Source organism: Nelumbo lutea, chromosome 2 (genome assembly GCF_056320005.1).
Source record: "Nelumbo lutea isolate HS-2025 chromosome 2, American lotus-T2T, whole genome shotgun sequence".
Classification (NCBI taxonomy): Eukaryota; Viridiplantae; Streptophyta; class Magnoliopsida; order Proteales; family Nelumbonaceae; genus Nelumbo; species Nelumbo lutea.
This window is the reverse complement of record NC_142685.1, coordinates 16,608,231-16,635,899: the sequence shown is the minus strand read 5'-3', so window position 1 is coordinate 16,635,899 and position 27,669 is coordinate 16,608,231. Positions and strand designations below refer to the sequence as shown.

General features: G+C 38.0%; 3 protein-coding genes across 3 annotated transcripts; 2 read left to right on the top strand and 1 right to left on the bottom strand.

The window, feature by feature from the left end:
• Window positions 1-3,071: 3,071 nt before the first annotated feature.
• Window positions 3,072-5,513, bottom strand: FLN1 (fructokinase-like 1). Its single transcript, XM_088969226.1, has 2 exons — window positions 4,399-5,513; window positions 3,072-4,281 (listed from the first exon to the last, which is right to left on the bottom strand). The coding sequence occupies exons 1-2, from the start codon at window positions 5,374-5,376 to the stop codon at window positions 3,589-3,591; spliced, it is 1,671 nt and encodes a 556-aa protein (XP_088825352.1). The 5' UTR covers window positions 5,377-5,513; the 3' UTR covers window positions 3,072-3,588.
• Window positions 5,514-5,683: 170 nt separating this feature from the next.
• LOC148868852 (uncharacterized) lies at window positions 5,684-9,831 on the top strand. The gene is made up of 2 exons (XM_088969228.1): window positions 5,684-5,822; window positions 9,424-9,831. Exon 2 carries the CDS (start codon window positions 9,427-9,429, stop codon window positions 9,658-9,660), a length of 234 nt encoding a protein of 77 aa, XP_088825354.1. The 5' UTR covers window positions 5,684-5,822; window positions 9,424-9,426; the 3' UTR covers window positions 9,661-9,831.
• A 9,945-nt stretch (window positions 9,832-19,776) lies between these two features.
• LOC148868851 (uncharacterized) lies at window positions 19,777-27,132 on the top strand. The gene is made up of 7 exons (XM_088971030.1): window positions 19,777-19,893; window positions 21,059-21,281; window positions 21,368-21,583; window positions 21,679-24,784; window positions 24,903-26,086; window positions 26,445-26,632; window positions 26,744-27,132. Exons 2-7 carry the CDS (start codon window positions 21,075-21,077, stop codon window positions 26,823-26,825), a joined length of 4,983 nt encoding a protein of 1,660 aa, XP_088827156.1. The 5' UTR covers window positions 19,777-19,893; window positions 21,059-21,074; the 3' UTR covers window positions 26,826-27,132.
• The last annotated feature ends 537 nt before the right edge of the window (window positions 27,133-27,669 follow it).

The window sequence follows — 27,669 nt, the reverse complement described above, 5'->3', positions numbered from 1 at the left end:
ACTTTGAGAATGACCCCCGAGCTCAAGTTGACTTCAAATTTTGGAAAATAAACAAATCTTGCACTTTTGTGTTTGAATTTCATGCTGATGTGATTTTAGCAAAGAGGAGATGAATTAAAATAAAAAATCAGCTTACCTTCACTGACATAAAAATCATGCAGAGAAACATTTGCAATGATGGTGATGTCCCTTGTAAGCAAATAATAAATACAGCTCAAGCAAGTTGCATATAGTCCAAGTTGGGCTGCTGTCTCACCAGAATGTACTACTGACAGTTTAAGGGTCATAAATCCACCCTCTTAAGCAATACAAGTCTTTATTCCCAGCAAAAGAATCAAAATCGCCTATAACATTTTTCACATTCTGATAAGTCTTCATTGTAACCACCACCCCTAAAGAAATCAAAATAAATATTTGAAGGAAAAGAAAACTGGAAAAGGAAAGGCATACCTCACTGGACATTCCTCTGCTGGATTCTAAGCATTTAGCATATCAACTTAGCATATTAAAGAAAACCAACCTGAAGAGTTTTATCCAACATGATCTGATTTGGTCTAAATTGTGGCATATGTAAAATTAGTAATGAACTCATAGATGTTACCCCATCTAACAAAGAAGATGAAATAGAAATCCTCCACACATCAACCACAAACCAGTTCTGCTCAAAATTACCCACTCGTATATTTGGATTCAAGAAATGGAAGACAAAGAAGCATGACTGGAAGCCAAAGGGGCTCTACTCCACATATTCCTTTCTACAGCCTCATGGGGAAATTTTTGCCCTCAAACCTTTCCTTGTATGCCTGCTTGTATATATACATTTGGGAAGTTCTGTTATGGGCCCGGGCGTAGGATCTCGTCACGGGTCGGTCCCCGGGGAGAAAGCCCTGCTTTCCCTTGTGCCTTCCCTTGCCTGCAGACCCTATTGTGGAAAACTGAATGGGTGATTTGTCCAAGAGACCACCCGAACTCTCCTCACTCCTCTTGACTGGAAAACTGAATGCCTTTATTTCAACCCATAGCTCCTTAAATAGGAGATTGCAAAAGGGGGTTCCTTGTTGGATTCGGCTAGGCTAGGGTAATCCCTATCAAACTCAAACTTCTACTTCTAAATAAATTACCTACTTCTAATGGTAACACAACTCCTACTTCTAGTGGCAAACCGAACTCTTACTAAGAAGATAGGATAAGGATAAGGGGTGAGGGATAATGCAGCTGGCGGTGAGTTGGCGAGCAGAGCTGTTGTGGTAAGATAAGTGTGGACCCACCCTGATGAGCTGTCATGTGGACCCCGCTCTACTGCTGCTGCGGCGGTGCGTGCGTCTCACGGTGCTGTTGCCGTGCGGAGCGTGCAGCTGTCTAGTGCTGCTGCCGTGCGGTGCGTACTGCTGCTTAGTGCTGCTGCCGTGCGGTGCGGGCTGCTGTGCGCACTGCCGTGCGTGCTGCTGTGCATGGTGGCGCGCGCTGCTGTGTGTGTTGCTGTGCGCCCTGCCGTGCGTGCTGCTGTCGGGGCGGCGCGCGCTGCTGTGCGTGCTGCTGCCGTTCGCTGCTTCTGCCGGCCGCGGTGGTTAGGCTCGCCTACAAGTGTGTCTACTGCTTCTGTGTCTGTAACAAGTTCCTACCTGATGAACAGTTGAGATTGGCCACATCATTCTTAACATGGGAAATCTACACACGGTTGTCCAGAGAAGAAGATTATTAACCCAATTAATCTACCTTTCTCTTATTTATATTTATGCAAATACCCATACACACAACTACTAGTCAGGTTTTGGGTATTTTATGGAGTCTAATTGGTGTATGAATCTTACATGAGGCTATATGCTTGGGAATCCAAAAGAGCTGCACATGTTCCTCCTGCTGCCATGTTTCCAAAAATAAATCCTTTCTCTAAAGAAAGAACTATAGGACCGATGTGGACAAGGGGACTGAACACACATCTGATCCAGGAAAACTCAAATAGCAAGAAGTGGCATTAAGAGCTGAGTTCATCTACAGAGCTTCCCAAATTGACCTAACTAGAAACCTTCTATACTCTTTCTATACCAAACAATGTATTGTTATAGTGGTGTGGGAGAACATGTTAAGAAGCCGAAGATAACTCATGATGCTTTGACAGCAGGGCTACAATTTTTTCAGTGTAAAATGGATAGAAATTTTCAAGAGGAAATATTTGAGCTACATTTTTGCTCCTTTTACAACCAAAACTGTGTTTTCTGGCATGTATGTCAAAAACAAATTATAAGGGACAGAAAATATAACTTTGTTGTAAGGAATACAAATAAGAATTGAAATATTTCAGCCTGAAAACTTTTATGTACATTTCACTGAAAAAACTGTAGCCTAAGTTTCTGAAGCACATCCTTTCTTTACCCCCAAGACAATTTGTGGAGTAATAATAAAGCAAGTACGACATAAATATGATAACACAGCATTGTAATTTGCATGGTGGAAGATTATCTCACTAGTCAACCCAATGAACAAGGTCAGGTTCTATGACAAATTGTATAGTTCTAATGTTAAAAAAAAAAAAAGCAATAAATTATTGATATCATAGTACCAAGAGTAGATTGACAACATCCTTGGCTCAGAAGTATTACCGACTACACATATGTAGATAAATTTATTGAGCCATGCAAAGATGAGAAAATATTACTTAGTAAAAATGCAACAAATTCTTCAAGAGCTAGAAATGGACAAAACATGACCGCAGGTGTAGGTGTAAACATAAATCTCAGTTTATGGATCCAATAGAGAGCAAGAAAATCAACTAAAAACAAGTGTAAGCAAGAGGTTAGTGCAAGGATAATTAGTAGTAGGAACAACACTTCTACTACTCAATGCAACCATTTCTACTTCCCTCCTTATACTAAACTTTTCATAATCTTCTTACACCCTTAACCTACAAGTGCAGCTTTCTGATGTAATATTTGTGTGATCTTTCTAATAAAGATTTACCTTACCCTTCAAAAAAAAAGTGCACCCCCAATAAAGATATCCAGAAAACAAGAGAAAGAGGATCACATATGTAGGCCAAAAGAAGAGAATGGATGCAGAAATAGAACAGAGACTTGAAACCCAGTACAACAGGAACAGGCTTGTTTATCTGTTCAATACATCTATATGAATAATAAGGAACTATTTAATAATTCAGATGACCAAGATTTCACATGATATGCTGATACCAACTTCTTAAAACAAAACTCCAAACTCAACTAGAGAAGCTTGGTGAAAAGTCATATCCCCCATCCTAAACCAAAACAAAAGCTCCCAAGAACAGAAACCATGAAACTGTAGACATTTCAGATGGACATTTGAACAATTCTCTAATTTAGTTGTAAACTTATGTTTCACGTATTGCCCAAAGGCAATCTGACAGTAAATCCTGGCATTCAACTGTGTACAACAATGCAGCATTGCCATCATTTGTTTCAAAAAAGAAGATCAGAAAAGGCATAACATCGTTACAAGGATGCCAAGAATCTCGTCTCTACCAAATTAGTCCAACAATTTTAGAATGGGGATCAATCCCACATCCAACCTACTGCCGTAAAGAGACTTTTGGTTCTTATTACCTAGCAAATACTCTTACCACATTGAAGGTACATAAACCTGCTCTTTCAGATTCTGCGTGGCACTCTCTGTTGGAAAACCTCTCACAGCACCAATTGTCCACTGTGATATGATTCCGGCTGCAATTGCAAAGCGAAGTTGTCTCTCCAACACATCTTGGTTTTCAAACATCTCTGGATGAGTTGTCAGCTTTCTCATAATACCAGCGACAACAGCATCACCAGAACCAGTCCTATCGCAAGTGTAGGGGGTTATAAGTACATCTTCGGTTCCAACCACTGCACCATCAAATGAGGGGGAGTAGTAGTGAATTCGAAATGTCCCATCAGTCACGAAAAGGAACTTTATTCCATCATGCCACAACGGAGAGATTTCGTCGCGGGTATAATGGTAATAGTCACGACGGTTCTTTGTCTGCTCAAAAGATTCAGCATAGTATTGAGGTCTGTAATTTCGCTTCCTCTCATAATGCTCCTCGTCTAAAAGAAACTCCAGCTCCTGCTTTGATACCTCAACGATATTTGCTTCATTCCAGGCTTTCTTAATCACCTCCCAAGACTCATCACGCGACCTCCACAGAGGCAAAGGCAAATTCAAATCAAAAAACACAAGTCCTCCAAACTTTTTTGTCAATCTGATCGCTCTAAAGAGGGCAGAATGCATAGACGGAGATGTAAGAACTTCTGAATTAAAATGAAAAATTCTGGCCTGCAAGGAATTGTATTGAAACATAGTAAACCTTATTTGTCGAAGATAGTACAATTCAAAAGGAAGGGGGAAAAGTTCTGCACTCAGAACTAGTATTGAGAAGAAATTCTCGTTTACCTCTTTTAGTACAGCAAAATCGACTTCAGAGCTCTGGAGAGAATCCTCCGCACACGCTCTCACGGTCTCTGCTCTCATCTTCCCGTCCTCGAATTTGATTTTCATATAAGAAGCCGCGGTCTTCACATCCGAATCGAATATGACAGACCTTGTCTGAACCTTCTCCTTGTTCATTGTGTAAACCAACTCTTCACCGAAATCATCGTCTCCAACCTTCCCCATGAACGCCGCTCGACCGCCGAGTCTGACGTGGGAAATGGCAACATTTGACGTCGGCCCACCAGGTGCCCTGACGAACTCTGGCGGGTCCCACTGGAGTGACTTCCACTGGGAGTAAATGTCAGGATGCATCTGTCGATCGGAAACCCTCACCGTCGGAACGAACTCTTTCTGTGCAGCACCGAAGCAGCAAATCAACGGAGGATATTCGTAAGGGAAATCAATTCCGTCGTCATAATCCTCTTCTTCTTCTTCTTCTTCTTCTTCTTCTTCTTCTTCTTCTTCTTCTTCTTCTTCTTTTTCTTCTTCTTCTTCTTCTTCTTCTTCTGCTGCTGCTGCTGCTGCTGTTACTGCCCTTTCCTCCTTTGGTCCTTCTTTCGAACTCTTTTCTTCGACTACCACATTGTCAGCTTCTTGTTTCTTCGAACGTTCTATTTTTCTTGTAGAAGAGGTGGAAGGAGAAGCAGCGGTTCCCTTTTTCCTGCCTCTGCGGGTCGTTTTCGGTGGAGCTCCATTGTCGCAATCAGCGGATGCTCTTACTGGCTCTAGCTGTAGAGATTTTCGTACTTCCAAAGTAGACTTCCACCCGGTTATCGAATATCTGAGGATAGAGAACAGAGTAGGCTCCGCTCCGATAAAACTCAGTTTACACAACCGAGTAGATTTAGCTTCTTCAGATCGGCTTTGGCCTTTCTGGAAACCTATAGACCGAATATAAGAGACGGTGAGAAACGATGAAGGGAGCTGAAATGCTGCCATTAGAGAGAAGGCTAGGGTTTTTCCGTCTTTCTCGTTCTATTCTATCTACTCCAATTTTTCGTTCTTACTCCTCTAGCATTATCCATCCATCTCCCCGCCAATTTTCCCCAAAGAAAATATCTCTGATAAATAGTTGTTTCTCGTTGCCCTTGTTGTTCCGGTAATGATATCTCTGTCCCTAATTTTTCTCTCGTTGAAGTGCCAGATAGATATGCTGGCACAGTGGCACTTTCGTGATTTCCCACTTCCCAGATTTGCCCATTACTTCGCTTTATTCGCGATTTTGCCACACAAAAAAAAAAAAGGCTGAGAGTGAGAAAGAGGAGAATCTGAAGAATAACAAGGTTCAGTTAGGCGATCCTGATTTATGATCGAAACCACCATTGACACAGAGATCTTGTTGGATTAACTAGTGCTTTCAAGGGTAAATCGAGGAGAATTCCCAGGTCTGATCATTCCTTTCTCTTTTTTCTGTGCATTGATATACAGCTGCTTTGAACAAATATTGCCCCTATCTTCAGCTAGGTTTATTTTGCGTTCTTGAGAGTTTATTTTGCGTTTGGTTAACCCTTGTGATAGTTAGCATAATCAAACAAACATTCTTTAAAATTACACTTCTGTTTTCGAAGATCATTTGTTTCGCTCGACTTGCGTGTCCGGAATAATATGCAGATAAACCAAGAATGGAGTCTTTACTGTATGTATTCACAATTTCACACAAATATGTGAATTAGGGTTGTCTAGTGAATACACAAGGACATTTCTTTCTGGATTTCAGTTAACAATTTGTTGTGATTGTTACGGGAAAAAATACAGAATTCTGATCATCAGTAGGTTAACGTAGTCTCAATTCTCAACTATCTATATCACATTCTCCAGCTTCTTGAGATTAGCATACGCAGTATCATTTAAGCGTTCGCCGCTAGAAGGAGAAGAGGCATTCATAGCCAATTAGCCATAGTTATTAGTTCTCTGATGTAAATGAATTACATATAATCGAGGCCCTATTTAAGTTACTTGCATTTCTCTTTTCTGTTCTATTCCTGCCATGATGCTTATGTCAAGCTTATTACAATATATTATTCTCTGACTGGCAACAGAGAAATTTTATTGAAGGAGAAAGGGACAATGGGACAGTGGGACAGTGGGGTGATGATGAGTCCTTAAACATCCCTTCGAAATGGTTTTCTAATAAAATCACTTTGTGTTCTTTATACACTCTACCTTATTTCACTTAGGGGGGAAAGAGTATCCTATTTCTTGCATTTAGAGGGATGGCAATGGCATGGCTGATAAACCTTCCATTGGATAGGGAACCCTCTGAATTTGCCACACGTTCAAACCCACTGACCTGCCAGCTCATAAAAGGGCTTATTTTGACTACATTGCAGTGTATTTTTAGCTGGAAGCCTAAACCATGTTGCCATGTGGAAGATTTAAGAGTTCTTTAAAAATCTTCTCTGAACAACTCAATTAGCAAACCCATGGACAATGCCCTTAGACATGACTAAGGAGCTGCCCACCTTGGGTCCTACCTGAACGAGATGATCAATCAAGTTGCTACCTGAACGATATGATGTATGCTGTAGTAGTATAAAATGTATGATGAGAGACATTTTCTCTGATTTTTCATCCTGGATATGAAAAATCTACCTAACATAATATGACAATGAGTTACTCAAGCATAAAAGAGTTATGAGAGTTAAAAACGCATGATGATATCAAAGCTTTGAGGAAAAATAAATGAATTTGTTTCTTATGTTATTAAAAGTATTAAACACTATCTACAATCTACAAATAGCTGCATTCACAAAATGTTCAGTTTGCAGCTCCCACAAACCACTTTCCTGTCAAATGGCGGGTCTGCATGTAAGCCAGTATTGAACAAGTTTGCCATGTCCTAATGAACATTATTATAGTTTTTCTGTTCCTCTGTTGTTTCTTTTCCTCAGTGATGGGTGATTCAAAATGAAGTTGTTTTCATGCCCCACTAGCCTATAGGTTGGCAAGTGGTTGGGTTTGGTTGGTTGTGAGTTGCTCTGAACCAAAGGCAGTTGTTTATTTGATTGGAGAATGTTCACTGGGCTTGGAGAAAACCACAAGTACATTCAGCCAAGTTAGCCCTTGCCCAGCAAAGGAATAAAGAGGTGGGATTACTTTAGTGGGTGTAGCTAAGCATCTCCACCCCTAGTTTCATACAAATTATATTATAAACTTTTTTATCAATAAAATTATATTATAAGATTAAGCACATGTAAGAGAATTATGTTTACCATATTGTATGTTTACATAATAATTTTAATCCAAAGATGGATAAGCGGTGAAAAAGTGCTACAAAAAAAGGATAAGAGGTGAAAAGAGAGAAGGGAAAGAGGTAATGACTAATGAAAGATGTACAAAGTGACACAAGACACAAATTATAACCCTATAATCCTTGGTTCTCCTTTTACAAATTTGATATCTAACATTTGTGAAAACATTTTTTTTTTATAAATAACAGTTCAATTTTATTAATTGATACACAGGAAGTGCATATATACAAGATCCTTTTGAGAGATAGCTTCTACTAGTTCTCCTCTTTCTCTTTAGTTACAATTGATCCCAAAGCATTTGAGTTCTCCCCGCCCCTTGCTTTGCTAGTTCATCTGCCAAGCTATTGGCAGTCCTTTGCGCCCAATTAATTCTCACTTAAATACCTCGGGTCAGCCACCTGAATTTTTCTAAATCATTTCTGTATTGCCATGAGGCTGCTTCCCCTTGCTGCAACCAACCTTGAATCACCTTCAACAATTAATTTTCCAAATTCAGATTTCTAGCCCATTACGTTTCTTCCACTACAACCATGAATTACAGCCCTTAGTGACTCTCCTACCCCCATTTGGACCTAAAAATGAAGCCATAACATGCCCATTCTCATTTCTGAAAACCCCACAGATTTCCCCTACTACTGTCAAAGTTCAGCTTTATGAATCCTCTTCTGGTGGAGCCTATTCTCTGAAGCAAGGTATCTTTCTTGAAGATGTTTCTGTCACTTCTTTCCATTTTCTGATAATGTCATCTGTTGAGAACCAAGAAACTCTCCAGAGACTTCACCTAATGATCCACCCTATTAGTTATTGGCTTCAATGAGTCTTTGCTTCTCGCGTGATCTTTAAAAATTCTTGCATTTCTCTCTTCCCAAACTGTTCAAATAAGTGCAGCCCCAGTACTTGTCCACGAGATCCTTCCTCCTCTGGGAAAAAACATAATTACTCTGTTCTTTCTTGTGAACTCCTGTTTTATTCTCTCGTCCAAAAAGGTTGAATCAAATCAACAATACTGAATAGTCTATCCTCTCAGCTATTGGCTTTTTGCCATTTACTTGTTTGTTTTTTCGTTTTCATTTATGTATAGTTAAAGTATTAGGCTGTCTTTGGTTTCTGGATTTGAGGTGGAATTAGAATCAGAGTCAAAGTTCAAGCATTTGGTGCTCATAGATTGGGATAGAATTGAAATGCAAATCAAATTCCAGTAATTGTGTTTTAGACTTTAGAGTATAAATGGAGGCTATTAAATGTTTTAGGTGAGAGATATTTTTTCCAATTCCAGTACTTCATATCAGGCTAATGGGATTTATGCCTCATATTAAGGATAGAAAGAAAAGAAGGGAAGTGCTTTTTTATGTGAGAGGTTGCCTTTCCCAATTTCAAAGGCAGAAGTTCCGATGAGAAGAGGTTATAGATTATCGTGTGTCTAAAAGCTGCTCTAGGAGTAGCTAGAATGAAGCTGAATGGTAAGAAGACCTAATAGGCAAAGTTCCAATGAGAAGAAAGTTTTTTCTAAGATTTTGGCCCACATGCCTAATTGTAAGCAAGACTTTAGAAGTAGCTATCTCAGTAATTTTCATTTTTTGTAAGTATGGAACATTTATATGCGACATAAAAATCTTACTGCTTCCTAATGGTTATAATTACAATCACCTCCAAACCAATTTTTTGCTTCCAAAATAATTGGTATCTAATTGAATTTGTTTGAAAATATTCTTACGATAAATACTTAATCATGAAGGATATGGGCTTATGGACGTTGCTGGAAGGCTTTCTACTTCTTGCAAATTCATTGGCAATACTGAATGAAGACAGGTTCCTTGCCCCTAGAGGGTGGAGCTTCTCAGAGGTCTCAGGAGACGGCACAAAATCACTCAGGGTGCAGCTTATGGGGTTAATCTATGCAACCCAGTACTTGAGATTGCCCCTTATAGCTTTAAATACCATCACCATCATTATAAAGTTGGTATCAGGGTGAGAACCAAAAAGGGAGATGAATATCCATTAGCATGTTATTAGCGTCTAGCCTCCTTTTCATTTGAGGGATCTCTTGTTTGAATTTTAGTAGGAAAATGATTTCAAATGTATTTTGTTTGGCAAATTTAAAATAATAATAATTTGAAGATTTGGAAGGTATGGCTTTTTAACATAGGACGTTTTATTTGTCTTGTTTTTTTAAGCCTAAAAGCACATTCATTCAACTTTCAACAAGATTACATCTCAAAATGGAGTATCTACCTTACAAGTTACAAATGATGGAGGTGATACGCAAGTTTTGGAAACATGATACTGATTAGCACAGGTAGCAAGTTTGTAAGCTAATTGACTACAACCTCGAGATGCAAAGAGCTCTAAAACTTGAGAAAAACAAGACAGCAAAGATTGCGCTACATAATTATATGGTGTAATCTCCAAGGAAGGTCTATGTGGGAATTGAGCATATCCACAATAATTTTGGCATCACTCTTCAAGATGTAAAGCTTGTAAACCCAAACTTCATCAATGATCCTTCCATAATGGCAAGAGCTTCCGTTTCTTAAGTAGAAGAGGATTGGACTAGATGAACCTAGGGGTGGCAACAAGCCGAGCTTTTCACGAGTTGTTCGAGCTTGGCTTATGAAAAGCTCGACTCGGTTCGGTTTCAGTCGAGCTCGAACTCAAGTCCAATTCAATTGCTCAATTATTAAACGAGCCGAGCTTGAGCCTATTAGAGCTCGGCTCGTGAGGTTCATAAGTTGGCTTGAATATATAATAAAAATATTATAATTATTAATCATTATAATTCTTAATTTTTTATATATAAATAAAAATTTATATATTTTTTTATTTTTATAAAATATTTATAATAAAATATAAAACAAGCCGAGCTCGAGCTTATGAACTCTTGACCCGAGTCGAGCTCGAGCTCAAGGTTCTGGCTCGAACCGAGCTTGAGCTCGAGCCTTATAGAATAGTCTCAAGCCGAGCTCAAGCCTGGTACTATTCAGCTCCCGTCAACTCGAATCCACCCCTAGATGAGCCTGACCAAATAGGAGGTGGCCTGTTGAATAATGGATTGCAACACCGATGGCTGCGGAAGATTGATGCCAAGCACCATCTGTTTTATTTGTCTTGTTTTGTAGTGACCCGTCAAGAATATGATGCATCTAGTTTACTTGGCACGCTGTGATGCTATTAAAACTAAGGTCAATTTTGGTTTAACGGGAATAGGGGTCTGGAATCGGAATCAAAATGGCTCATTCTAATTCCAACTGTTTGGTTGGGTGGAATCAGGATCTCATTCCCATTTCTAGTGGAATGACATTTTTCCATTTGAGTGAATGGTCATTTCCTCTCTCTCCCTTGGGAATGAAATCTTATTTCAGATAAATAGTTAATTCCAATTTTCATTACAATTCCCATTTAACCAAATAAACTATGGAAATAGACCATTCCAATTTCAATTCTGAAGGACTTTGATTCCAATTTCAATTGCGAACCAAATAGACCCTAAAATCAATTTATTTTTCTCCTAAGATAGCTTTTATATTAATGTGTTTGTAGTCTCTGTTTAATTTGCTTCTGATCAAAATGACAATATGGAAAAAAATGATAGACATGATAAAGTTGGTGCTGAAAACAGTATTGTTTTGTTTTGTCCAAAGTCGTATTGAAATTCAACCCAATTGAGGGTACTCCAAACTCCATTTGTTTCTAATCAAATCGGTTATGGATCCACCCCTTATTGATCCAATTTAGTTCAATATATGCGTGTATGTCTATTGTATTGGTTAGTAAAATTCATTTGGATGTTGTATTTTTACTTCAAGTTTCTTGGAAGTTATTTTGAACTCATTTATTTCATGGTATATGGTATCAAAGGTTAACGAAAGTCATTTTTATTTCATTTCATAAATAATGTTTTGATCATTTTTGGTTTAAATTATGCGTCAATGTCCAACCGCAATCAGAATTCAATTCGAATCCATATATTAATGAATCATATTTTTTCCATCTAAGTATATATCCAATTCGTTGGTTACCCTAGATAAACAGGTGTTACCACAATTACTCGAGATTTTAAGTCAAGAAAGTACTTTAGTAAAGAAACACAAGATTGCGTATGGTGAGAGGGAAAAAATTGAATGCATTATACGAATGCAATTTTGTTCAGATAGAAGATGCAAACCCAGTTTGATTTTGTAGTCATAAATTCATGGGCTCCTGTTTGGATGTGAGATTGTAAACATGGATCTCAAGGCTGGAACCAACCTATTTTTCATTCACCAATTTTGAGTTTCAAAGTAAATTGTGATCTTATTTTGAATGCAAAAATAGTTGAAAAACAAATTCACTTTTACTTTTCATACTGACATTTCTTACCAAATACTAATTGAAACCAGGGAACAGATTTGCTTCGGTGCAATTTCATTTGCACTAGTACAAACCCATGGGAGTGCAAATAAACAATTGCAAATTTTAGTTAATATTCACAAATATGCGATATTAGAATTGTGCTCAATTTTTCCCACAAAATTTTGTATTTTCTCTCTTTCTTTTGAAATAAGTATTGTTTATATATGACATTATGGGTCGACCCATTTCATGTTGGAGATTAGATTGTTAATCCACCAATTAGAAATGAAAACATTTTTTATTTTATTTATCAAATTCTATGTTTTTTGTTTATCACCCAAAAAACAATTTTTATGCCAATTAAAAAATGTAATTTTTTAAATTATTGTTTATGTATTTAATTAGTAAGATTTATTGGTGAGAAATAAATGTCTTAAACATATTATATACTAGTGGGGACCCGTGCAATGCATAGGATTTGTTAAGTTAAAGATAAACAATAAAAACATGTAATAATATACAATTGTTTTATATAATAATTAATAATCATTTGTATTTTATATACTATTTTTTACAATACAAAAATAGTAGTAATTAACTTTAAATATGGTTGTTTATCAAACTTATGGATGACAATTTTCCCCATTTCCCTAATCCCTGTGGAGACAGAGATGGACAAATTTTCATCCCGTTGGCAGGGACGGTGCGGGGACGGGGAGAGAACTCCCTGCCCCACATGGACCCCGATCCCCGTCCCATAGGATCCACACTAATATATATGTATATATATATATATGCATATGTTTATATATGTATATATGTACACATACATCTATATGTTAATATTTTTAAAAATATGGTTGAATATGTTTGAATCTTTTCTAGTAGGATTGTAAATTTTATTTATTTAATTTTAAATTTTAGATAAAATAAAAAACAAAAAGCATAAAGGTTGATATTATAAAGAATAGCAGGGAGTGGGGATCCCCATGGAAACAGGGATGATGATAACTTTGTCCCCACTAGTGAGGATGGGGACAGGGACGGGGAGTGGGGAGTGGGGATCCCCGTGGAGATGAGGATGGGGATAACATTGTCCCCATTAGTGGGGATGGGGAGTGAGGATCCCCGCGAAGACGAGGATGGGGATAACTTTGTCCCCATTAGCGAGGATGGGGATGGGGATTTTCATGGGACAAGGATGGAGAGAGACTCCTCGTCCCCACCCTGCCCCATTCTCATTCCGGATCAAACTAATGAAACTAACCAACCTGATTTATAGTATTTCTAGTTGGCTTTGGTTCAACAACTTCCCAACCCGACTAGGTTGGGTCAATTTTGCTTTGTCCATTTGTAAACTGACTAAAATCAAACGACTCGACCATAGATATTTATTAATATTTTATATTTTTAATGCGGAAAAAGTGGAAAATTTCCAATATTTCATAGGATAAAATAGTTTATATCATAAATTTAATTTTTTAACAATGTCTATAACTATTTTAAATTTAAACTTAATTTTTAAGTTTAAATCATTTGAATCGACCGACCAAATTGAAAGTTGACCCAAATCGATATAACCTAAGTGACCAACCCCCAACCTAACCAGGTCAATCTGGTTGGCCAAGCAACCTACAACTGAACCAAATCAACCCGTGAACAATAGTTTAATCTCTAATAATTATTAAAATTATATTAAATAAAAAAAATAGAATTAGACTTATACATAATTATTGAAAATATATTTATCACAAAATACTATTAATACATAATTTTGTTATTTAAACTATTTAAAATATAGTTATATTAAATATTTTTGTTATTGAAGTATTTAAATAACATTTCATTTTTAATGTTAGATTTTTATTATTTGAATAACATTTATATTGAACAATTCAGAAAATTGTTATTTATATTGTTTGTATATAATTTCATCATGAACTTTGTAAAAATATATAAATAATATGGATATTATTAAATCAATTATAATTATTTGTTGTCTTTTTAATAAATAGTTTAAAATTATTATATAATTTTGTTATAATATTTAAATAATTATTAAAATGTTTATTTCAAACCATCTTTAAATAGATGTAGATAAAGTGCAGAAGCAGATAAATAAGAATTTAAGGATATTAGAGATAACTTAGGAGAAGTTAGGGATAGTAAGGAAGGTTGTTTAGGAGAAATTTTAGGATATTAGATTATTTAGGTTATTGGAAGATGTGGGGAGAAGGAGAGAGAGGAGGGGGGGAGTAGAATTTATAATTAGAAAATTTATAGACTTACTTGTTTTAATAAATAAATATAGAGGGAGAGAGATGATTCAAGAGATTGTGAATTAATACCTTAAATGTGAAAATTAAGAAAAGGGAATAGAATAAAATGAAAAAGTAGCATTCAATACTTCAAGTTATAAATTCTACCAATATAGAGGGGTCAAATTCAATAATATGGCTATTTTAATCGATAAAATAGTCCATAAGCCTTGGACGTATTCTCACTTTTCTAATGGTGTAGACAAAATGTTTAAACCAGTTTCAATCAAAACATTTACTTATTAACTAATACCATCCAAAATATTAGGATACGCCCTATGAATATCATCAATGTATCCCCTTAAAGATTTAATCAAGAGAGCTAGATTTTATCTTAGCGAAAATAAAACCTGAATCTCATGCAAACAAAACCCCTTCTCACGTAACATCCAGCCACACATAGGAAATATTTCATACATATAAATGTACTTTAAGCTCATGGTGACATGTGGCTGGATTTTCAAAGGAAGTGTAGGGTTTTTGCTTGCAAGTAATATCGTCACACCAAATTATAATTCCATCCGTTGTTCTATACAAAATTATATGCAAAATAGGTATATATTTGGCAAAATAAGTATATGTTTATTTTATTTTTTGGAATCATTGTTGCCAGGTAGGATGTTCTTCGAGCAACAACAAATTTTTCTGTTTGATACCACTGTTCCGGGAAACATTTTCAGCACTAGTACCCATTATTCAGTGCCACATCACTACCCTGTTGGCAGTAACGAGTTGCTTCTCCAAGAAACACCACTTTTAGCGTTGCTCCAAACCATGGCTTCCTGATTTTCAATACATGGCTTAGAACACTATTTCTTATGGAAAAACAATTCCAAACAAATGCCCATTTCCTGGAACATCATTTTTCTGATGTGACGCTGATATGGTGCCATTGCTCTACAAAATGACAATAATGCCAAACAACCCCTAAAGTGCTGGTAACTCGTCCTTGATAGCACCATGTGCAATATTGCATATCCCACTCGCAACAATAATCGTTCAATGGTTTAACTTCTTATCCCGTACTCGTATAAACCTATATTATTTGCCTTAATTCCTTCATCCATCTCAATGTCTCATGAATATTGGCTTTAGACAATGACTAAATTTATTCATAAAGTATGTTTGGTTTTAACATGTGCAAGCTCTAGGCGAGGACAATGCTATGTGCATTCACATAGATGCTTGTTGAAGATCTAAATGGTCAATGCAATACGTTTGATAGATGAAATAACATATAATTTTTATATGACAAAAGTGTGATGCATTTCCAATTAATTGATTATAGGTTGTATTTGTCAGTGTTACATTAACTTCATAACTAGGGGTGGTAATTTTTAACCCAACCGATGAATCCACCTAATATTTAACCCGCCCATTTACTTGGCGGGTTGTGTGATCAATGCATCACTTAACTCGTCCATTTAAATGGATTGGGTTGTGAATAACCATTGGGTCAATTATTATAGACATAAGTATTAATTCTTTAACTTTTATTTTAATTTTCTTCATTTGAATTAAATAATTTATTATTAATGTATTGCTTTTCTATTAATTGTTGACTAAATTTAGTTTTATCTTGAATCAATACATTCATGCAACATAAATCCAAATCAAATTGACAAGACCGGTTCAACGCGGTCTAACCCGATCTAGCATATATTGATATGTATTCACCCGAATCTGAAATAGACCCTCGGGCAGGATGGTTTGGTGCCGCTTGCTCTGTCCAATTTGGGTCATCCAATATAGCCAATATCCACACAGTCCGATTTGACCAGAATCCGAAACGGTTTCGAGCGGGATGATTCGGCCCCCGTGTGCATTGCACAATCTGGACAGTCCATCCAACTAATATCCACACACACCGACCCGATTTACTTACATTGGTCCGGTTCGGGTCAGCTAGACCAGTCCCAAACCTGTGCACAAACCTGATATGATCCGGTCCAAGTCAATCCACCATTGACTCGATTGATTGGTCTGACCGAGCTGATTTAGATCTAAACGGTCAACCACCCTTGAACCTATATGGTTTTAGTCGGTCTAACCGGTTTGAACCTATGTGGTTTGGTCAAACCCAAAATCCGAACATAGTCAAATGGCTTCGCCGCTTGTGTAAAAATTGCATGCATATAATGTGATTTAAACCTTCACCACTTGTATAAATAGTAACCACACTTACCACCAAGTTATGACCAACTTACTTGTTAAGAGAGAGTTAATTTGTTTTTAAGTCCATAAATATAAGATTAATGAGTTTGAACAAGTTGAATTGGGTTAATGCAAGTTTGGGTTCAACCCAACTCATTTAATTTTATATAACTGGGTCATTAATGGATTGATAGGTTAGATGAGTTAGATTGAAGCTTAACCCAACCCATCCAATTACCACCCCCATTCACAATAGGTGTTGATTCATACCTAAAAATCACATATTTAAACTCATATGCTATCAGTAGGGACGTAATTGGGTCGGGGTCAACAATATGTGAGTATGATCCAATTATTGAAACCTTGTATCTAAATACAGTCAGATTTTGATACTCCAAAATCGAATTATAATCCTAACAGGTTCAACTTTGATTTAAATTTAATTTGACTCTGCTATATTTTTTTTATACACAAATAATAAAAGTTAATTACTTTTCAACTTTGTATACATAATAGATTGATGTAAATATAGCATATTAAATTATATGTATAAATATAAAGAAAAAATATATATATATATATATATTTGTATTTTCAATTATAATTATATAAAATGTATACATCAAAATCAATAAATATTATATTATAGTTAGATCCAGGATTTAATTTGATCATATTGAATCAAATCCAATTTCGATCAAATTATCAAATGCATATTGCATAACCCAAATCCGATTTGATTACATAAACACATATTTTAAATAAGAGATAATCGAATCAGACATCAAATTAGGCTCGGATTTTCAAGTATCATCATAAACCTAACTATAAACCTATTAAGATATCATATTTAAGGTCCATCAAATACCAAAATTAAAACTCCATACATCACATTTAGAGCTTATGTTGACTAAAATCTTGTATTCAAAACATTGGTATAAGGCATTTGCTATGGCCCTTGCCAAAACCAACAAGAGTATTCACTTTATAAAGTATAAATATAAAACTTCCTAACTCATGTATAACTCACGTTCCGATATTACATATAAATATAAAATTTTCACTTACACCCACTTAACAAATTCTAACTTCATGGAAAACAGTTACAGGAGGAATTGATGCCAATACCAAACGGGTGCTGGAAACTTTGAATTTTTGTAGGTATATGATGGAGTTAACTTTTCTAATGTAGGTTTTAGCGGGGTTTTGCTTGTAAAATAACACGTAGTTGTAATAGTTTCAACTGGACTGCTAAGTCCTCATGCAGCTCTATCCTATGGATGATGAATCATTATTGGCATTGTGGCTTCTAATTAGTATCAATAATGACCATGTTTCATTGTAGTATCTTTGAGCTCGATCATTGAATTCCTCTTTACGTTCTCTTTGAATGAAAAAATAAAAAGCAATGTTCAAAATTTCATGGCTAGTGTGTTGATTTTTATAGATTCCAATATATATATATTTTTCTAATTACCAAATGCATAAAAATAACTCAGCTTTGAACTTCGGATTAAGAAAAAACAAAGAACTAAAAAAACAAAAATTGGGCAGTTCACAATAATGACACACCCCTTCCGGTGTATCAATATTTTGAACCTTACTTAAAAAATACTATACTATAAAAATATATTAAATTCACTATTTGTTCTAACTTTTAAATTGTTTTCATTTTATGTACTAAATGTTTTATAGGATGATAGATTACTAAATATGGATAATTCAGTAACAAAATAAACAAAAAATATTAATTATATTTTCATATTAACATTGTTTTTTATTGAATGTTAAATATCAAATTAAACACTACTTATTTATCTATATTTATGCATACTATATAAGGTGGATAATTACCTTAAATTTGGTGCTGGTTATAAAAATCAAGTTAAACTACATAATGTAATCTATATCCTCACTCTTTGTTTGCATGCATGAATAACATGTACCCTTACACTAGTACAATGTAAAAGTTAATATTTGCGCCGGGTGCTGCACAAGTAAAAAAAAGTGAAATCCAAATTTCGTATAATCACATGTTTGATTAATACTTACCTGCACGCTCTACTGCACTAGTATCATATTAAAATTGTTTTAATTGTTAATGGTTTAACAATATCAAATACAATGGAATAGTTAAAAAAATTTTATATTATTAGCCCCATAATTAGGACTTATAGACGATTAGTACAAAGGCAATGCTATTACTTTGCAAATAAATGGTAAGAATATAAGTAAGCATCCACAATCAAAATTAATTTTGATGACATGTGTGCTCATAGTTTTACAATAGATGTGACATTAGATAACATGGAATAACAAAACAAGTCTCGTGTAGTTGAACCCATGATTGGGATAAGACTTATAAGTGATGATGGTGAACATATGACAAATACATTGTCAAATCTAATGCCTTCCTACCATGTTATGATCACAACAATGCCTCCTAAATAGCATTTCATGGTTTGGTTTTATATTGTTTTTGTCAATCAAACCAATTATCTCGGGTTGACTTGTAAATCAACTGAAATTGACAAGAGTTAATAAAAAATCGAGCAAAATTTATACATGCCTAAGGTTGGTTTAATTAGTTTGAAATCGAATTGACATTATCCTTTTTATAAATCCAAGTTTTTTTTTTTTTTCATTTTCTGCATGTATCAAAGCATAATTGTCTGCATGTTGTCAATTGTTTACTTGTATGTTATTATTATTATTATTATCTTTTTATGGCATCAACAATAAATATATTGTCAGCCATTATTATAATCTCACTTATTTTATCAACAGTATAAAGGAATGACAAGTTGGTATAAGCCTCTGTCAGATTTTTTTTTTTTTTACGTTTTTTTAAGGTTTCTCTATAACACCTACCACAAGTATATATCCATACGATAATCGGGTCGGTTCGGTTTTCATTGGTCCATATACGATTAAACTAAACCCAGCCTGACCTCTTGGGTTTTCATAATTGAGGAATTGAAATCAACTAACACTACTTGAAAACCCATCTGTTCAGTTCGGGTTGATTGGTCTGTTTCATGAACAACCCCACTCCTAAGTCCTAATGCACAGGACAATAGTGCAATTTGGGTTTATACAAACCGAATTTCAGTTAACCATCGATTTTCTATTTTAGTTAATCCAAACCGAACCGAATTTCGGTCGGTTTTTTCGGTTCGGCTCGATTTTTCTTGCTCATCCGTAGAGTGTGGGCTGGAAATCCGGACAAATGCCTCTCGCGCTTGACATAACGTCCGTCGTTATTCGCCGTTAGGTTAAATCAACGGACGCCGTCATATACCGAGGAATCAAAACCATGGACTGGCTGCAGGCCCGCAAGTGCTCTCTATATACACACCGCCTCGATCGATTCCTGTTTTCGTTCGCTCCACCTCCAAGCTCTTGTAAGCTCACTTGAATCCATGGCTTCCTGCATAAGTTAAACCACTGATATCCAGAGTTCGTTGTTCTTCGTTCTAGAACTTGTTTTCAACCTCGATAACTGTTTCGATCTGTGAAAACCCTAGATTGGTTAGTGTTCCATGGCGTCGGTCTAGGGTTTAAGCGTTTTTGATTAAATCGTGTTTATCTGTGGCTGCAGAGTTTCAGGTATGTTTTATTTCGACGAGCTCAATATCCAGTCATCCTCCATTAATGCAATATACTGCTATTAGCAATGATGTATTCGGTTATATTATATTATACATATAAAAGAATGTATTTTGTTCGACTTCATTGTCTCTCTATGCAATGATTTGTGTTGAGCCTTTTCTTCGAATGTCTCGTCACCGAAAGGGATATTCTTCAAAATTTGATGCTTTTCCGTTTCTGTTTCCCCTATTACGGCGTTCGCGTCTGTTACTTCCAGGATGGACTACCTCCAACTGTCCATTCGTCAGTTAGGTTTCGGGTCCAGGTTATCTATTCCTTAACTTGAATCTAAAACCGCAGCTACATTAATCTAATCGACTTGGAATTGATTTGACTAGTGTGTTAGAGTTGGTGTTTTCTTCTCATCGTGCTACATGAGTTTAAAACTTGTCGCATCCTTTCCAGCTACTGCTTGACTCCTGTAGTCATTTTGTGCGGATTGTTACAATAAAATTAGAATCTGGTTGTGGTACGGTTAACTTTTTGTGTGTTTCTGGAGGTCGCCTTGAATGATATGATTAAATTTAGGATTTTCATGCCATTTGAATGCACAAGTTGATAATGTAAGATTAATTCTTTTTCTTCTTTTTAAATTCACGAAAGTCTGGTGATGGTTTCGATCAATTTATTGGTTAAATGGAAGACCGAGACAAAATAATATTTACATGGGTTGTACATGTCCCTTTAGCTTATTTCTATGCAGAAAGCAATATTTATTGGTAAAACAAAAGGGATCACTTGCTTAAGTGGAGCCCCTGTACCTAATTAGTTGAAATAGTCTTGTTCTCAAGCCCATATTAAGGACCCAACAAAGAATAGAAAATAAAAGGAGAATATATTATTTGTTTCAGAAAAATTATTAAATGTGTTGGTTTTTATGCAAATGGTATATAGTTTTTGAATCATTTTGTTGAACAGGGCACTTCAAGGCAACATGGGATTTGATAATGAGTGTATACTGAACATTCAATCACTTGCTGGTGAATACTTCTGTCCTGTTTGTCGTCTTCTTGTCTACCCCAATGAAGCCATACAATCTCAATGCACTCATCTATATTGTAAACCCTGCTTAACCTACGTAGTAAGCACGACACATGCCTGCCCCTATGATGGTTACTTGGTGACGGAAGCAGATTCAAAGGTTTTCCCCCTATCCCCACTTTTTTACCTCCATTTGAGGTTTCTACAAACTGTACAATAAATCAGTGTTATAACCTTTGCTTGCAGCCTCTGATTGAATCAAACAAGGCACTTGCAGAAACTATAGGCAAAATAGCTGTTCACTGTCTTTATCACAGGAGTGGGTGTACATGGCAGGGCACATTTTCAGACTGTACCTCTCACTGTGCTGGATGTCCCTATGGTAATTCGCCTGTTGTATGCAACAGGTGTGGGGCCCAAATTGTGCACCGCCAAGTGCAGGAACATGCACAGAATTGCCCGGTGAGCACAAAAAAAGGCACACTTGGTTTTTTTGGTCAATCTTGTTTGGTTGGTTCTTGTTTCTGATATAATTTCTATGTTTCTGATAATTACAGGGTGTGCAGCCACAGGCACAGCAGGCAGAGGGTGTTCAGGATGCAACAACTGCCCCAAGTACATCATCCGTTGCTGATCAGGTCCAAGCTGTTGCTCAAGCAGGGGCTCCTGCTTCTCAAGGCCAGCCTTCCCAGCCTACTGTATCTTTGCCTTCTGGACAAGAACAAAATCAAGCAAGTACAAATGTTCAGACACAAGCTGTAAATCAGGTTGCTCCAACACCAGAACAGTGGTACCAGCAGCAATCACAGTACCAACAATATTACCAGCAGTATCCTGGGTATGACCCTTATCAACAACAGTATCAGCATTATGATCCATATCAACAAGCCTATCAACAATATCAACAACATCCTCAACATGTACAAGGGCAGCATCAACCTCAGGTCTACATGCAGCCCCAGCCCCAACCACTCTCTCAGTCTCAACCCCAGGTCCAACCTCAGCCTCAACCCCAGGTCCAACCTTCAGCCCCCCTTGCACATCCACAAGCCCCTGTGGCTGTGCAAACCCAAATGCAATCACAGATTAATTTGCAGCAGCAACTTCAACCTACTGCACATTCACAACCTCAAATCCATCCACAAACTCAGCCACCAACCCAGGGGCAACAACCTCAACTATATCCTCAAACTCAGGTTCAAACACAGACTTATCCAACTCAACCTCATATGCAACAAAATCCACAGGTGCAACATCAGCAAACCTTTCCCCAGATTCAACAGCCTCAGCTCCAGCCACAATCCTATGCTCAACCCCAGTCTCTTTCTCATCCCCAGCATCACTCCCATCCCCAAGTTCCTCCTGCACACCCACAGCCACAGCAACAACCACAGCCTCAGCAACATCCCCAGGTGCAGACACAACCTCAGACCAAGCCTCATACTCAACACCAGCTCCCAGCACAGCCTCAACCACCACAACCATCAGTCCATGCAGTGACTGGTCACCAGTCCTATGTGCAACCTCAGCCTCACCAGCAAATGCCTCCAGTTGGTCCACAACAACATCCTGCTTACATGCATACTCAGCAGCAACCCGGTATACCACACCAGCCACCTCAGCATCCTGTTCAAATGCAAAATCAATTTCCTCCTCAACAACCACATCAGATGCGACCACCCCAAGCTCATATGCCAGTGTATCAGCATCAGCAACAGCCATCCATGCCACTTCCACAAGGTCAACATTCAAATGCTGCTGCTCCTGCACAACCATCTATGCATCCTCATGCTCCTCAATCAGGTCAACCAGTCCTTCAGCACCCAGGTGTGCCACCACCTCAACAGCAACAACAGAGTGTGCCACAACCACAGTTGCAAGGACATTTGCAGCATTCTCAGCCTTTTCCAGGACAAACACATGGTTTGGTTCATAATCAGCCTCATCAGCAAGGTGTTTTCATGCAGCAGCAGTCCATGCAGCCTCACTTGCGCCCTCAGGGTCCACCATCCACACAGCAGCATGTTCATGCCCCTCTACAACCCCATCTATCTCAAAGTAACGCAGTAAGGCCCATGATGCCAAGTCAAGGAGGGGTTCAACAACCACCATTCCTTCAGTCACCTGGTGGAGCTGCAGTAGTGGGTCAGATTAAGCCAACACATCTCAGTGCAAACCAGCCTTTACTAAATCAAAATTATCCACCAACAACCAATGCCCGACTGCAATTATCTTCTGAACAACAGCTTGGTTACATGCAACAACCTCCACTTGCCCAATCTGGGAACCAAAATGCTTCTATCCCTGCTTTGCCTGCCCCACTGCCTGGATCAAATGCACAAACACCTAATAGAGCTACCATAAAACCAACTGCATTTGATAGACAAGGTGACACCTTGACTGAGAAAAGTACAACTGAACTTGAGGCTGAAGTAGTCTCTCGAAATATAGGTGGGAAGGAGGCAAGTGGCTCGGAGGCCATGCTTTCTGAAACTGCAGATTCAATAGAGGCAAAGATCCAGAAATCTGAAAATGATTTGAAGTCCTTGGTTGATGAGGAGAAGCCAAACCATAATGCTGAAAATAAGAGTAGTAAGCTGGAAGCAACAGTCAAAGAGATAAGTGGCTCCTCCGGGACATTGGAAGCAAAGACCAAGTCCCATGTACCAGAAGATGGGTCAGAGGAGCCTGTAATTAAGGAAATGGTGAAAGAAGATGCTGGAAATTCCATGAAGCCTTCACAAGGTGGTAATGATCCTATGGCTGAAGACAGTGAAGACAAGAAAATTCAGGATGTCTCTGTTCATGAGCAGAAAAGGGAAACTTCAGAGGCACAGGATGTGAAGTTGCAGAAGGATGTTGCCGGTGCTGGTGGGGCACCACACTCTTCAAGCATAGCGTCTAATACCAGTATTCAAGGTGCTGGGCAGGCCAGTGGAAATGATAGAAGGATCTTGCAGGCTCCTCAAATGAACAGAGATCCTTTGCTCCGGCCTTCTCTCCAAAATTATGGTCCACATCATGAACAGATGTTATCTCATACTGGTTATCCAGAAAGAAACTTACCCCAGGCCCAGTATCCTAGGCAAGGACCTCATGCAGATGAGTACAGGAACTTGCTTCCACCTAGTCAAATGCAGGGTAAGGGTCTCCTGCAGCCTCATGTAGGTCCCGCTCCTGATCAACAGCTGCCTACTCGTTATGGTCCTCCTCACCAGCAAAGGCCTCATGTGCCTGATCATATTCTACAGTCTTCAGTACCTCCACATCAAATGCAACCTCCAAACCAGATGAGGCCTCAAGTACCAATTGGACATCTACCTCAGCAAGGGCCGCCTCCAAATCCACCAGAGCATCTTCAGTCTTCACTGGCAAAGCAGCCTCATGTTACTTTTCATCAAGAAATTCTGCCAAGTGGCTTTTCAGGCCCTGGATCCTCATCCTCATTTGGGAGGGGGCCAGTTAATTTGGGTTCTGCTAGAAATTTTGAATCACAACCTTTTGCAATTCAAGGGCATCATAATCTAGGAAATGTGCCCCCTCCTCTATCTGGTGGCCCAAGAATTCCTCAAGGTGAGCCAGTAAGAGGACCACCATTTGTTGGGCCACCACCTGGGGCATTTGATCCTCAGGGAGGTGTATTTGTTGCAGGAGCACCACATGGTACTAAAAGTCAACCTTACCCTGTTATCCCTATAAATGTTGTTTTTTTCCTTTTTTTTTTTTCAATTAAGAGGTATGATTATTTTGAAACTTGATTTTTATCTCCTTGATTTTGCAGAGAAGGTACCATTTGGGCAGACTTCTGGAATCCAAAACAATACGGTGAAGATTAATGGTGTGCCAGGCAAGGGATTGCCAGAGGAGAGGTATAAACATTTGCCGGAGGAGGGATTCAATCAACTGACAGAGGAATGCTTTAAACCTTTTGCTATGGAGCCTAGTAGATGCCTTATTGATCGAAGAGAATTTGAAGAGGATCTCAAACAGTTTCCTAGACCCACTCATCTTGATGCTGAACCTGTTTCAAAGTTTGAGAATTACTTTTCCTCATCACGGACTCTTGACAGGGGTCTTCATGGTTTTAACATGGATTCTACAACAAAACCTCTTGATAGGGCACCTGGGTTTGGTCTCGATGCTGGATCCAAGTTGGATGGTAGTGCCAGTGGTTCATCTTTGAGACTGTTGCCTCCTTATCAGCCTGGTGGACCACCAATGCATCCTTTGGACGTGGGAGAAAGATCAAGGCCAATTGGTTTTCATGATGACATCATGGGGAGGAAACCAGATCCTGCAGGGTCTAACTCAGATTTTCTTAGACCTGTTTCTGAATTTGGTCGGCATCGTGCTGATGGTTTGTCTCCGAGAAGTCCTGGTAGAGATTATCCTGGCATTCCTACTGGTAGATTTGGGGGGGCATCTCATCTGGATAATATTGAAGAGAGGGAATCACGCACATTTGGTGAAAGATCCAATTCCTTCAATCTTCCTCAAGATCCAGTTGGTAGTGCATTTCATGAACGTAGGTTTTTGCCCAGCCATTTGCGGCGGGGTGAACCTGATGGCCCTGGCAACTTGCGTACTGGTGAGCAGATATTGCCTGGGGCCCTGCCTCCCCACTTGAGGGGTGGTGATTTAGTGGGTTCTGATATCCTTCCTAGTCATTTACGGAGCCGTGAGCCTGTTGGACATGGAGCTCTGAGTCATTTGCGCAGCGGAGAACATGTAGGCCCTCGTGGTTTGCCAAATCATTTGCATATGGGGGAGACAGCTGGTTTTGGTACCTTGCCTGCACACTTACGAATGGGAGAATTGGCTGGGCCTGGAAATTTACCTTCACGTCTCCGTATTGGTGAAGCAATTGGAGGAGGCAACTTGTCAACTCATTCAAGGCGTGGTGAGCCTGGTTTTGGCAACAATTACCCTATGCAGGGATATCCAAGTGATGGTGGATTTTACCCTGTAAGTATTAGTCTGACAGTATTGTTTATTTTATCATTTCTTTGTGCTGGAACACTACTCACTTCACTTCATCAGTTGTTCGCATGCAATTTTTTCGCATGGTGTGCCCAAACATACTTCACTTGTGGTCATGCCTTGTGGATTTGGGGCGTGCACTTTGAATCTGTAAACTTATATTTCTAAATTCTATTTATGTTGGTGTATTCCTCTTTTTTTTTTTAAATTTGGTTTAAATTTTAGATGGATAAAAGAATGCATACTCTGACTAGTGAAAGCACAGATAATGTGTGCATAATTTTATTCTTATGAATAGGTTTCTTTCTCGTGCATTTGTATTTATCTCTTCCATTCTTTTCAGGGAGATAAGGAGTTGTTCAATCATTCAAGAAAGAGGAAGCCTGGGAGCATGGGATGGTGTCGCATATGCAAAGTTGACTGTGAAACAGTTGAGGGTCTTGACCTCCATTCACAAACCAGAGAGCACCAAAAGATGGCAATGGACATGGTCTTAAGCATCAAACAGGACAATGCAAAGAAACAGAAGCCGTAGGGCATTTTCTCATTCATTTATGGCTTCTATTTTTCCACATCTTAATTCTCTTGTCCTTGTATGAACACGTATTGTTTTTGTTTTCTTGTTATTGGCAATCCGTGCAGAGCATCAGATGACCATGCCTCAGTGGACGACACAAGCAAGTCCAGGAAGGCCAGTTTTGAGAGTCGTGGAAGCAAGCATTAGGGCAATATGGACTACTGCAACATGCATTGTTGGCAATGCTAGAGAAGTTTATTGGATGCTGACTGTGATTCATATGTTATTTCATCAGTAATTTTGCGTTGGTTATGGAGACATGTAGGTGATTCACCCTCTTATGTCTGCCTTATACTTTCAGGGTGGTTTATGCTAGTTTTGGTGTTTCAGGTTGTTGCTGTTTAATGGAGATGGTTATTTTTGGAACTGAAGTTTCTGTGGCAAGTTAAGTTGGTCTTGTTTATAGCTGCGACTTCTTTAGCTTTCAATGGAATTGGCTAATATTAATGCTGTATCTTTTTCTTGGTAATGGTACTAAGATGTAGTTTTTATTAGATTTTAATGCCTAGATGCCATTCTTTTACCTTGATAGTTACCTCATGGCTCAGTGCACCACTTTGGCCATATCACCTGGTGATGTCCCTGGCAATAGTGTCATTGTCTCGGTGTCATTGCTATCGGTCTTTTTGTTCAGACACTGTTGAGGTCATTGATCTGTCCATATGTTGCTTGAATCCCTTTAATGAGCCTTTTTAATTTTTGTTTAAATGATTTTTGCAGATATTATAAAATCCTCATTTGTAACCACTTTGGAAAAATGATGATTTTGTTTTGCATTATAATGAATTTCTCATGTTCACTTTCTTCCATGAGAGTGACCAGCTACCATAGGTGTTTGAATCACATTTGATGTATCGCCAGTTTGTGTGTCCAATGTCTTCTGATGCTCCATATTCGATTTCAGTGCTTACCATATTTCCTGGTGATATCCCTACTCACATAATTTCTATTCTCAATTTCTCTTACTCCCATTGTTATTGGCCTTTGGCTT